General features: G+C 38.9%; 1 protein-coding gene across 2 annotated transcripts in view; it reads right to left on the bottom strand.

Moving 5' to 3' along the window:
• Positions 1–13,845, bottom strand: part of LOC121907419 (bone morphogenetic protein receptor type-2-like) — a 47,030-nt gene that overhangs the window by 18,606 nt on the left and 14,579 nt on the right. For both annotated transcript variants that reach the window (XM_042426973.1, XM_042426974.1), the window contains exons 7-10: positions 12,885–13,118; positions 8,540–8,654; positions 1,490–1,650; positions 1,250–1,397 (exon numbers count right to left, since the gene is read on the bottom strand). In XM_042426973.1, the coding sequence (XP_042282907.1) occupies positions 1,250–1,397; positions 1,490–1,650; positions 8,540–8,654; positions 12,885–13,118 (658 nt within the window). The remainder of the gene's footprint in view (positions 1–1,249; positions 1,398–1,489; positions 1,651–8,539; positions 8,655–12,884; positions 13,119–13,845) is intronic.

Genomic DNA, 13,845 nt, shown 5'->3' with positions numbered 1-13,845 from the left:
CAGCGTAAGAACCTGAACCCATCTGTGAAACATGGTGGTGGTATCATGGTTTGGGCTGCTTTGCTGCCTCTGAACCAGGACAGCTTGTAATCATTGATGGAGCTGTGAGTTCTGAGTCGTACCAGCAGATTCTACAGGAAAATGTCAAGATATCCGTCTGTGAACTGAAGCTCAACAGAAAGTGAGTCATGCAGTAAGACAACAACCCTAAACACACAAATCGTTCTACCAAATAATGGTTAGAGCAGAAGGAAGATAATGTTTTGGAACGGCCGAGTCAAAGTCCTGACCTTAATCCTGTAGAAATGCTGTGGAAGGACCTGAAACATGTAGTTCATGGTGAGAAGCCCACCAGCATCCCTGAGCTGAGACTGTTCTGTGAAGAGGAACGAGCTAAAATTCCTCCAAGCTGATGTGATGGGCTGATGAAGAGTTACTGTAAATGTTTGGTTGAAGTTATTGCTGTATAAGGGGGTCACACCAGTTACTGAAAGCAAAGGTTCACATACTTTTACCTCATACAAATATGTGGGTACAAGATTAGATAATTTTCCTCAATAAATAAATGATAAAGTTTATTTTTTGTCTCATTTGTTTAATTGGGTTCCCTTTATCTAGTTTTAGGACTTGTATAAATATCTGATCATGTTTTAGGTCATATTTATGCAGAAATACAGAAAATTCTAAAGGGTTCACAAACTTTCAAGGCTAGTAATACTGTATCTGTTGTGTTGATCATGACTATTGGCACATGCTGCTTGTCTCTAGGCCCACTCATACCTGTGCGTTGTAGCCTTGGCCACATTTGTTTATTTATTTAGAAAACTGAAGAGCAACTCTGTACAATCACATAGCAGCCAACTACTGCAGTGAAAAATTCCACCCATGGCCTTCAGAGATTTAATAGTTCACTGATGAAGTTCAAATTCAAGTTTGCATTACAGTAATCAGATATTGTGTGCCTTAATAAAACTTAATTGCTTATTTTTTGTTTCTAATACTCAGTTTTTAGTTTTATATATAAGGCAACATTTAATGCAAGTTCCTTTTGCCCACTACAACCTGTCTTGTGGTTCTTGTAAATCTCATCTACATTCTTTTTTAGAAGAATTTTACCCCAAAAGGGACCGTTAACAAGCAGCAAACTGCGTGATTTTAGTAAATCCAGCAGAATAGACGATCAACCTTTTGTTTTATAAATAAATTTGAGTTGTGTGTGTAACTAGTTGTTTGCGTCATGTTGTCTCACCTGGGAACAGGTCAGAGCACCTCCTGAAGCTCTCCCAGTAGAGCAGACCCAGAGCATAAACATCCACCTGCTTCAACGCCGACTCACAGTCCCGGAGGTTCAAAGCTCCGCCCAGAACCTCTGGAGCCATGTAGCGCACGGTCCCCACCTGCACACGCACACGCACACATAGACAGGTGAACATGTCTATTTTAAACCTGTGTTATAATCTGTCCGCCTGCTGCCGTCATGTGACCTGACCTCAGATATGGCCATGGTGTCGTCGTCTCCGGGGCAACAGGGCCGGTTTCCTGTGAGCCTCATGGACAGACCGAAGTCGGCAAGGACGCAGGACAGATCGGCTCGAACCAGGACGTTCCTGCTGGTCACGTCTCTGTGAGCCACCGCTGGTTTATACTGGTCTGAGTGGAGAAAGAATAAATCACTTCTGTGACATTTCTTAAGATATATAAACAGGAAGTAAATACTCCAACAATTTGCTTTTGTTTATGTTTTTTAAGGAGAATGTGCTGCCCCATTTATTTGGTATTTATTGATACATGGAGCCCGCTTATTTTTTATTTTTTATTTCTGTGATTCTTGTATTTAATTCAGGGACGGGACAAAGGTCCACTGCCAGAATCGAACTGCGGGTATTGTGGTTATGTGGCTTGTGTCTTAGGCAGAACGCTACCGGCTCTCCCAACTTGGCAGATTTAAAATGTCCATAAAAAATGTTAATGTAAACTAATTTATATATAAAAATAATAGATCTTAAACAGTCCTTATATCATGGCTGATGCTGTACTGCAGTACGGCCTCCTGATCCCGACTATCACACAGTGTCAGTTCCTCCATCATGTATGTGATGAACTATCTCTGTCCCAGTGCGCCCCCCTATTCAATATCCAGGTACCTTACCGCCCCCCATCAATTAAAATGTAGGCTAATTGTCTTCCCTCAATATTAATGTTAATTATTATTCTGTGTTGTATCATTAAAAATCATTGGATGCCAAATAACAGAGTTGTTTAACTGGACAGTTGGAAGATGTTTATCATTAGTTTCTCGTGCAGGGAGCAAAGAAGCCATGTGAATAGAAATTATATTTATGAGTGTTAATAAATGCAACGGTTAGAAATTAGACATTCAAACATTAATTAGGTCTCATTATTGATTACGAACAACAGCCAATCAGAAAGCAGTAATTTGGAGCCAAACAGGAAGTGTTCCGATTAATTGTTCCAAAGTAAAACAAGAGCAGCTGACAGGAAACAAGTCTGAGGCTGCTGGAAAAAAGCAGAAGGATGTTATTAGATAGAATACTGGTGGCAGTTTTCTTGTTCTGCACCATTTGATATGATAAGATTGTTGTTGTTTTATGATGATACCCAGTTAATTAAATAATCAGACCTGCAGCCCCCGTTGATCCAATCATCTATCGAGTGACCCCAGGTTTAAATATTTGTGGAGTTTTTGCTTGGTTGTGGTTGTAAATACCTCCTCTACAGTGTGGTGTGTGTTCTTCCAATAAATGATCAAAACAGGGCAGGATCAAAATAAATATAATGATTTGCAATTAGTAGTCTTTGACTGTATTTGATTTGACTTATAGCATTCTGCCAACGGGAGAACTTTCTGTGTCCTTTCTTGTTCTTTAATATAATGTTTGTTCTATATAGAAATCATTCCAGCATTATATTCTGAGTTAAAGCAGATTTGTATAGGAGCCTGTTTACTGTAAACTTAGCTGAAAAGCCCTTTAAACACAGCTTTTATAAATACTGGTTACATTACAGGGTTTTTTCTACAATTGCATTTCTCAATAGTGAGTTCACTTTTTCAAAAGTCTTCACACAGGCAGCCCAACAGAAGTCAATGTGGACTGTGGATCGCCACCAAACACCAAATGTATTTACAATCAGTTTTGAACATGTTTATGTACCTCTGGCAAAACTGTGAAATTTGCATTTAAAAAACTAACAAAACAAATAATTTGCTACATTCTGCTACATCTAAAAAGAAATAGAGATGAAGAATGAAAGAATAAAGAAGTGCCATTCTTCTTGTTGTAATGACATCTTGGTTTATGTGAAATAAATAAATAAAAGATACTTCAAAGACAATAGTGATATTGTGATACCGACTGTTGTTTGTGTTTTTTTCAGGTCATTGTGTAGTCAAGTGTTTTGGTGACATTAGTGCATTTTGAGATTAACTGATGTGTTGAGCTGTGTGAACAGTTTTGAAAAGTGAATTCGTGTATGTGTGTTAACATTTGAAAAAAACTGTAAAATGGGTTTATTGTTCTGTGTGTCACCAGAAGAGGGCGCAGTGATGCTGCCTGCCTCACATTAACATCCTCTCTGCCTGTTTCTGTCTGTCTGACTCCCTGCTGTGCAGTAATGAACACCAGCCGCTCTCTGTTTGAAAGACAGTTAATTATCTTTATCATGTGCAGTGTGTCACTTTGGCCTCCGACATGTTTAACATTCAGCCAGCATCAGCAGCTCTGACTGTGCGTGCCGACGCCTGCTTGTGCTGCAGCGTTTTGTACCGATAAGAAATAGAGGAGAAGAAAGAGACCAGACAGAAAAAAGAAAGGCAGCTGACTGCAAAGATATAAGGACATTTTTATTCTCATGTAAAAAGAATATTTAAAAAGAATAACATCCGCACATATTCATTAATTGAAGTATAAGTCTGGTGAGTGTTTCTTCTTGTGAATAAATACCATGAACTGTTCTATTCAAAAGTATTGTGTTTGTATGCAAACCATAATACATTTTATTCCTCTGTGCTGTAAAGCTCTGTTGTTGTCCAAAAACCAGAAACACAATACTAGTGCATCCTAGTGCCTGACATACTAACTAACTACTAACTACTAACTACTAACATACTACTCTAATAGCTTAGTACCCCGTCCCATATCACCCTAGTGCCCGACAGGCCTGGAATCAAGTCATTTTTAGGGCAAGGCCACTTTGGCCTTTGATAAATACAAATTTATTGGGGCATCACAGCCAAAATGTAGGGCACCAAGGCCAAAACCAATGGTGCAATAACAATAAGCGATAATTAAATTGTATGAAGTCAAAACAGTTTACAATTAACAGAATTGTTATTGTTATAGTTTAATGATAAAGTCTATAAATGGGTAAGGGTGATCAATATTAATCTAAACAAGTTTTAACACATGTGCAACTACTGGCATTTGAGTGTGAGATCATCGCAGCAGCCACAGAAATGACTTAAAACACTTTTTTACACTTTAAACATTAAACACACTGATGAGAAACTTCTGATGAGAGACTATGATGAGAGCTGCTAGTCAGGTAACAGCCGACAGACTCCTGACCTGTCTGAACTGAGAAGTGACTGTCTGCTTTCAGAGAAGTGTGTGTGTGTGTGTGTGTGTGTGTGTGTGTGTGTGTGTGTGTGTGTGTGTGCACGCCTGTGTTAACGTCGCATCACGCTGAAAAAGTAGCGACCCATCAGGTCTCACAGCAAGTTATAAACACTATGTACATTCGTAGTTAGCTAAGTTAACACCACACAGCAACATCCTGGTTAGGATGTCAACAGTTTACTGCCAAGAATATTTTTGACCGGCTACGCATTTCGGTCTACAGGTTAATTTGCGTACACACTCCACTAATGGCTTGTTAACAACATCAGGTCTTTTTCAATGAATGGATCACCGGTGTGAAACCGACTTCAACACGGAGTTTTGCATTATGGGTTGTTTGTAGCATTGATGTTGCTGGGCTAGCGAGTGTCTGAAAGTCTGTTCATAGTGAACATATTTGAGTCAGTCAGCACAGCTCAAGGATCGTGTAACATGCCACAGAGGAAATAAATCCAAAGTCCAAAGCATTTTCCGACGTCTCTACTGTAGAAACAGAATATATCAAGCTGCCAGATGAGTTACCACTGTCACAGACAGGAAACACAGGCAGTCTTATAAATACTAACTGCCAGAGATATTATTTTTTGATTGTTTCCGAAAGCCTGTTAGGAGAGTATGTGACTAAACTTTAAAACACAATGTGTATTAATACTTACAATGTACAGTGTTTAGCTGCCTGTGCTTATCACATAATGTTAATTGTTAGCTAATGTAAGCTAGTGGGCTAGCTGTTAAAGTGTACGTCAACAGTGTATCTAATCCTGACAGCTCCAAGGTCTTAGTGCTGACGTGCTACGGTAAGCGCATTGTATCATTTCCGGTTGCCGACTGTGTATACTGATAGCGTTGTTGCTGCTCTCATCTCAGTTGATTTTCCTATATATATCACATTACTGTGGATTAATATCTGCTAATTCACGCATTTGTTACTTCTAGGCTGGATTATTGCAATTCCTTATTATCAGGCTGCTCTAACAAGTCTCTAAAGACTCTCCAGCTGGTCCAGAATGCAGCTGCACGTGTTCTGACTAAAACTAGAAAAAGAGACCACATTTCTCCCATTTTAGCTTCGCTGCATTGGCTTCCTGTAAAATCTAGAATAGAATTTAAAATCCTTCTCCTAACTTACAAAGCCCTTAATGATCAGACACCATCATATCTTGAAGAGCTCATAGTACCGTATTATCCCACTAGAACACTGCGCTCCCAGTATGCAGGCTTACTGGTGGTCCCTACAGTCTTTAAAAGTAGAATGGGAGGCAGAGCCTTCAGCTATCAGGCTCCTCTCCTGTGGAACCATCTTCCAGATTGGGTCCGGGGTGCAGACACCCTCTCTATGTTTAAGAGTAGGCTTAAAACTTTCCTTTTTGATAAAGCTTATAGTTAGGGCCGACCAGGCTCGCCTTGGATCAGCCCTTAGTTATGCTGCTATAGGCCTAGACTGCTGGGGGACTTCCCATGATGCACTGAGCTCCTCTCTCCTCCTCCTCCTCTCCATCTGTATGCATTCATGTAACATCAATGCATGTCACTAACTTTGCTTCTTCCCCGGAGTTTTTTGTGCTTTCTCATCTCACAGGAAAAGCTGAGTCCCGGGCCGAACCTTCGCGGTCCTTCACAGTCCTGATGGCATCCTTCTGTCCCCCCTCCCCCTTTCCCTCTTTCTTTCTCTCTCTCAACCCAACCGGTCAAAGCAGATGGCGCCCACCAAGAGCCGGGGTCTGCTTGAGGTTTCTACCCGTTAAAGGGGAGTTTTTCCTTACCGCTGTCGCCAAGTGCTGCTCATGGGGGAATTGTTGGGTCTCTGTAAGTTAAAGAGTACGGTCTTGACCTGCTCTATGTGAAAAGTGCCCTGAGATGACTTTTGTTGTGATATGGCGCTATATAAATAAAAATTGATTGATTGATTGATTGATTGATATATTTGCAGGAGAAATCTTGCGCTTCTGTTGATGCTCAGTATGATGACGGAGACATTGGGAAACGTTCAGTCTGTTTATTTGCTTTGTCACATGTAGTTTAAATGAGGAAATCTAGGACACGCTAAACTTGCCATGTAGGTAGTTAATTTTTGAAGGGCATTACGGTCACACTCTGGGGCATCCACGGCACCGGCTGTTTGGCCGTGGTATAATTCCTGCCCTGACCCTATCCAATACCCTAACTAGTAATCATGTCAATACTTACTAAGGTATACCACATGCCCTATCTTGTACCTCCTGGAATACCAAACTACCCTTGCTCATAACCCTAATTATGAGGAAAATGAACCCTAACCCTGACTTTAGAATCAGTCCCATGCCATATGGAGCACCCTTGAGCCCTACCTAGAACTCTTATAGTGCCATATTACTCTGGTCAGTACCCTTACGCTGGTGTACCCTTTTGTGTGGTACTCTAGTGCCCTGCTACTTCCTCCAATACCCTAGAAACCTTTCTTGTACCCTATCCTGTACTTTCCTAGTACTCTGGTACTGTACCTCCTATCTTTAGTGTCCTTCCTGGTCCCACACCGTGTCAATCAAATGGTTCAATCCTGCTTTTTTCAACTCAGGAACATTGCAAACATTAGACCATTATTGTCAGCCTCTGACTTAGAACATATCATTCATGCCTTCATTTTTCCCATCTCGATTACTGCAACTATCTTTTCACTTGTCATAGCCAAGCTGACCTGTCACGTCTTCAGCTTGTACAAAATGCAGCAGTTAACTAGGACAGGCCGTAGATCTCATGTCACTCCTGTTTTAGCCTCACTGCATCGGCTGCCAGTGAAGCTCAGGATTGATTTCAAGATTATTTTAATCACTTATAAGGCCTTACACGGTTTAGCTCCTGCCTATATTACTGAGCTACTAAGCCCTTATACTACCGAGCAGTCAGGTCTTCCAACCAAAACCTGTTGGCCGTACCACGTACCAAACTAAAAACCAGAGGTGACTGTGCTTTTGCTGCACCCAGACTTTGGAACAATCTCCCCACTTCCATCAGATCAGCTGAGTTTGTTGACTGTTTCAAAACCTACTTTTTTAGAATGGCTTTCCCATAACATTTCGATAAATTCAAGTGTGTGCTCTGGGTAATGAGTGTATGCTTTCTGTGTTAGTATGTGCGTGATGTCTGTATGTGTTCTTGAATGTGTCATTTATGGTTTTTGTGTCCTCTTGTCTTTGTGTTCCCTGAAGCCACAGTTTAACTTTTTACAGTGACCTTTGAAGCCTGCAGGGCCTCATCGTTTGTTACTTTAGGTGGAGTGCCACTTTAAAGGTGTTCTACTATATGCAGGAATAGTTGGATGATGTTTGTTAACACACAGCATTCAAAGTTGGCTCCTCCTCCCTGGCCCAACGAGCGAGACAGACGGAGGGAGCAGTGATGGAGCGAGCTAGAGAGTGAATGAAGAGAGTGAGTGGTGCTGGCAAGAACAAAGCCATAAACACGCCCACTCTCTGCTCTGCAGGTGTGTATGTTGGTCAGATAGACACACCGACAGCAGAGGAGCAGCACACAGCAGAGGGGGGAGACGGAGAAACAGGGGAAAAACTGAATCAAATAAAAACATAGCAGTGTAAGCCTAGACTACAAGTCCTGCCCTCACACCCTGTGCTGTTATTGGCTGGGGGCTACACACCCACTGCCCAAAGGTTCATGTCCAGAAGCATCCCAAACAGCAAAATAAAAAGAAGACAAGAAAATACAGGCGGGGGCAGAGTCTCTGTAGATACACTACCACACACTTCTAGTGGGTCATAAGTGATGATTGAAAGGGATTATTATTGTAGTCTTTACATTGTTTTTTAGTAAAAATCCTGCATAGTATACCTTTAAAAAACTGCTGCAGATTGGACCATTGAATAGCACAGAGATGAAGGGATGACATCATGTCTGCCGTGTGTGTGTACCTGCTCTGTAAAGTTCAGTGTGTAGGAAGGCCAGTCCTCTGGTCACACCGTGAGTCATCCTGCAGCACGTCAACCAGTTGACTGTGTGGAGCGACAGGTAGCGAGACAGACAGCCCTGATAAACAAACAGAGAAACACGGCTGTTTACATTAAATACTTTACTTTAACTAATATTTTGTTTTGCAACTTTTCTTTTCATCTCTATCTATATCTATATATCTGTATCCCTATCTATATCTATATCTATATCTATATCTATATATCTATATCTATATCTATATATCTGTATCCCTATCTATATCTATATCTATATCTATATCTATATCTATATATCTATATCTATATCTATATATCTATATCTATATATCTATATCTATATCTATATATCTATATCTATATCTATATCTATATATCTATATCTATATCTATATCTATATATCTATATCTATATATCTATATATCTATATCTATATCTATATATCTATATCTATATCTATATATCTATATCTATATCTATATCTATATATCTATATCTATATATCTATATCTATATCTATATATCTATATCTATATCTATATCTATATATCTATATCTATATATCTATATCTATATCTATATCTATATATCTATATCTATATATCTATATCTATATATCTATATCTATATCTATATATCTATATATCTATATCTGTATATCTATATCTATATATCTATATCTATATCTATATATCTATATCTGTATATCTATATCTATATCTATATCTATATATCTGTATCCCTATCTATATCTATATCTATATATCTATATCTATATCTATATATCTGTATCCCTATCTATATCTATATCTATATATCTATATCTGTATATCTATATCTATATATCTATATCTATATCTATATCTATATATCTATATATCTATATCTGTATATCTATATCTATATATCTATATCTATATCTATATCTATATATCTATATCTATATATCTATATCTATATCTATATATCTATATCTATATCTATATATCTATATCTATATCTATATCTATATCTATATCTATATATCTGTATCCCTATCTATATCTATATCTATATATCTATATCTATATATCTGTATCCCTATCTATATCTATATCTATATATCTGTATATCTATATCTATATATCTGTATATCTATATCTATATATCTGTATATCTATATCTATATATCTATATATCTATATATCTATATCTATATATCTGTATATCTATATCTATATATCTATATATCTATATCTATATCTATATATCTGTATATCTATATCTATATCTATATCTATATCTATCAAAGATCAAAAACTGAACTAAAAATATTTAAGGAAATTCTGAGGAAATTAAGTGTGCTTGTTAACACTAAATGAAAACTTTAAAGCACAAATTATTATTTTCTCCTCCTGTATTTCATCTCTCTGAAACAAAACAATTAAAAATGAGTTGATGTCAACTTGTATAATCAGAAAATTACTAAAACACAACATACAAGATACACACATATTGTTAGAGGTACGTTAGTTAGTCCAGGAACCCATTGGTCACATAAGAATAAAGAAAGAATTAAGAAAGAAATGAAGAAGAATATCATTAGAAAGCTTTATTTTGTAGGACTGCATTGATGCTTTGAACTCACATCTATACTGATTTTCACACACCGGCGTCTACTGCAGGGCTTACTGCTGTTATATTTAGAAGGACAGTCGTTCCTATTTCTCTTGGTGTGGATTATAAACACTGTGAGGAATTTGTTTGTTTGTTTGAACTGGAACATGTGTCTGAACTCCCCCCGTCTCCACACTGCGAGAACACATATATACATAGAAAAATGAACAAGCCCTTAAACCTTTAGGCAGAAAAGTTTATGGGCTTAAATATGATATTAAATAGTGGGTAATATCCGGTTGATATACTGTATGTGTGTGCGTGTGAACAAAGCAGACAGTTAAGCCGCTAATTACTGTCTGACCGCCACAGAGGAATGCAGTAAACCAGCCAACCAGCCATACACTCTGTGTGTGTGTGTGTGTGTGTGTGTGTGTGTGTGTGTGTGTGTGTGTGTGTGTGTGTGAGTGTGTGTGTGTGTGTGTGTGTGTGTGTGTGTGTGGCTCCAGGCAGGAAGCAGGAGTGAAGGCGCCGTCTTCCAGCACAATAACAAGACTAATGTAGAGTCAGACAGAGCGAGAGATGTGAACAACAGACTGTAAAGTCCGACTAATATCCAGCAGTAGAGCTTCATGTAAAGTTTAAAGCTCATGGGGTCATTAAACTCTAAAGGATTCATCCTCTGGAGAGCATTACAGAGTTCATGTGACTAAACTAAAACAAAGTGATTCTACTACAACATATCTTTTTGAATAAAACTGGAAACATCCTGTGTTATGAATGTGTGTGATTTTAGTGAATTTATTCTTATACTGATGAGACACACAATATGATTGTATACAACAAGCTAATCTTTAATGGCACATTAGCTGACTAACATTAGCTTGGATCACTCATTTTCACATCTCACTAATGTTTAAACTCTAATGTTAGTTACAAGCGTCTTTATGACAGACGTGTAGTATGTGATTATTCCACTTTCTCTGTGTTTCTCTTACAGATTGGATTTCATTCAGTATATTTTTTACACAGACATTACAGTTCTGTTACCTCCTCATGCTGTGCAAAAATCTAAAATTATGTTAGATAAGTTAAATTAACGTTATTAAGTTAAAATTATGATTAAATAAATTAATTTGCTTTTACACTTTTGTGGCAGCAAAGGAAAAAAATGACAAACTCACTTTCCCACATTAAGAGTCGGCTTCAAACTTTCCTTTTTGATAAAGCTTATAGTTAGGGCCGACCAGGCTCGCCTTGGATCAGCCCTTAGTTATGCTGCTATAGGCCTAGACTGCTGGGGGACTTCCCATGATGCACTGAGCTCCTCTCTCCTCCTCCTCCTCTCCATCTGTATGCATTCATGTAACATCAATGCATGTCACTAACTTAGCCTCTTCCCCCGAGTCTTTTGTGCTTTCTCAGTATGATCAGTTTGGACCCCCTGCTTATCGATGGCAGGGACGCTGTGGTGGTGTGTGGTGGTCCTGTGGGTGTCCTGACTCGAGACCCACTCCTGCTGTTATTGTTACTAGTCATATTTCTATTATTATTATTATCACTGTTATTGTTATTATTGTTATTATGTTTCTCTGTGTCTCCCTCCTTCTTTCTCAACCCAACCAGTCGAGGCAGACGGCGCCACCTAGAGTCGGGTTCTGCTTGAAGTTTCTTCCTGTTAAAGGGAAGTTTTTCCTGCTGCTCATGGAGGAATGTTGGGTCTCTGTACATTAAGGAGATCAGTCTAGACCTGCTCTATGTGAAAAATACCCCGAGATAACTTTTTCTGTGATTTGGTGCTTTATAAATAAAATTGAATTGAACTGAATTGAAATGTTACTGTTGTAGCTGCTGGAGGTGGAGCTAGTTTACACTACTTTATATACAGTTAGCTAGTTTAGTCCAGTGGTTCCCAACCTAGGGGTCGGGGCCCTCCAAAGGGTCAGCAGATAAATCTGAGGGGTGGTGAGATGATTAATGGGAGAGGAAAGAAGAAAAAACAAAGTTCTGATACACAAATCTGTTTTCAGTTTTTGGACTTTTTCTCTAATCTTTGATTTTTGCTGAAATATTGGATCATTTGAACATTTATTGAAATGAAAGCATGTGAGAAGTTTAGAGGGAAAAATCACTATTTGGTGGAGCTGTTAACAACTCATAGACATGTGAAATGTGACCCCGACTACACACTGCTTTTTGTAAGACGTCAAAAGACAAAAAGGTTGGAAACCACTGGTTTCATCTTTAACAATGTGTTGTATTTTAAAAGCTTGTTATATTATCCATTGTGTCAAATCTTCATCTGAAAAGTAACTAAAGCTGTCAAATAAATGTAGTGGAGTAGAAAGTACAATATTTCCCTCTGAAATGTAGAAAGTAGAATCACATGGAAATACTCAAGTAAAGTACAAGTACCTCTAAACTGTACTTAAATACAGTACTTGAGTAAATGTACTTAGTTGCTTTCCACCACTTGATATTTTTAGTGATTCAAACAGGTCTGGTGTTGCTCACTGACATGATGTACATTGCAGCAAAGGTTGTTGTAAGTCAGCATGACAAACGTTAACTTCTCCTAGAAACCAACGTATCCAGATACATCTGTCACTAATGATTGGTAAAGGAGAACTCCAGAGTCGCGCCTTGCTGTATACAGTCACAACAACTCTTTGTTTAGATTAACTAACTGTTTAGATGAATTTTCTCTCTTACGTTTGGGTAGTACTCCATGAGGATCAGGAACTCTGGCCGTCCATCGGCCGTTGTCCGCTCATCTGCGGTCAGGAAGCGGGCGATGTTGTCATGTTGCTGCAGCAGCGGCAGGCAGTAGATGGAGCGCTCGTTGGCGTAGTTCTGCCGGTTGGCCGAGCTGAAGAGTTTGACGGCCATGCAGCGCTCATTGAGACATCCGCGAAACACGGTGCCATAACGACCTCGACCAATCAGCTGCCAGGTGAACAGAGAGTGGCATTAGAGAGACGGACTCATGTGGTGTTCAGGGCTTCATTTGAACAGGTAAAAAACATGACCAAACTATCTTCAACATATGCATTTATTAAGTGCAGCTGTTGTATGTTGTTTATCTGTTAAGCTAGCTGAGCGGTTTGGTTTCCTCTGTTAAAGGGATGATCCATCAATTTCACATGTCAAACTCAATATACTACTCTTTAGGGGAGGGGAGGGCCGACCAGCCCGTGAAAACAGTTAATATAATCTCATCTGTGGCTCTGGAGGAGTTTTGTCAAGTATAACAAAATAAGCTTGATGTCATAATGATGTCATCAGGATTAGCTCAGCTTGGGCTTGTAGAATACAAATTTATGATGAAAAACAGTGCTTAAATTAGGTTTGTGGGCGTTCATCAGGCAGGGAGGGTTTAACAGAAGATGCTAGCGAGCTGCATTATGGGAAATGTAGGATCCGATGCAACCTGTACAAGGGACTAAAGTATAACACACACCGGCTGTGCAGTGACACAGCACAGCTAGTACACACTGGCTGCTTCATAGAGACAGTTAAGGTAATCAAGGTCTTAACTCAAGGTCCTTATTTCTGAGCTTTAAGCTGCTTCTCATGGCATTCCTCAGCAGTTGCTTAGTTGCTCTATCCAGTGACAGTAAAGAACCAGCTAAGTTTTTAACAATTTGCAGAAAGATTTGTTGGCAGCTAAAAC

The sequence above is a fragment of the Thunnus maccoyii genome, chromosome 11 (genome assembly GCF_910596095.1).
Source record: "Thunnus maccoyii chromosome 11, fThuMac1.1, whole genome shotgun sequence".
Lineage (NCBI taxonomy): Eukaryota > Metazoa > Chordata > Actinopteri > Scombriformes > Scombridae > Thunnus > Thunnus maccoyii.
This window is presented reverse-complemented; position numbering and strand designations above follow the sequence as displayed.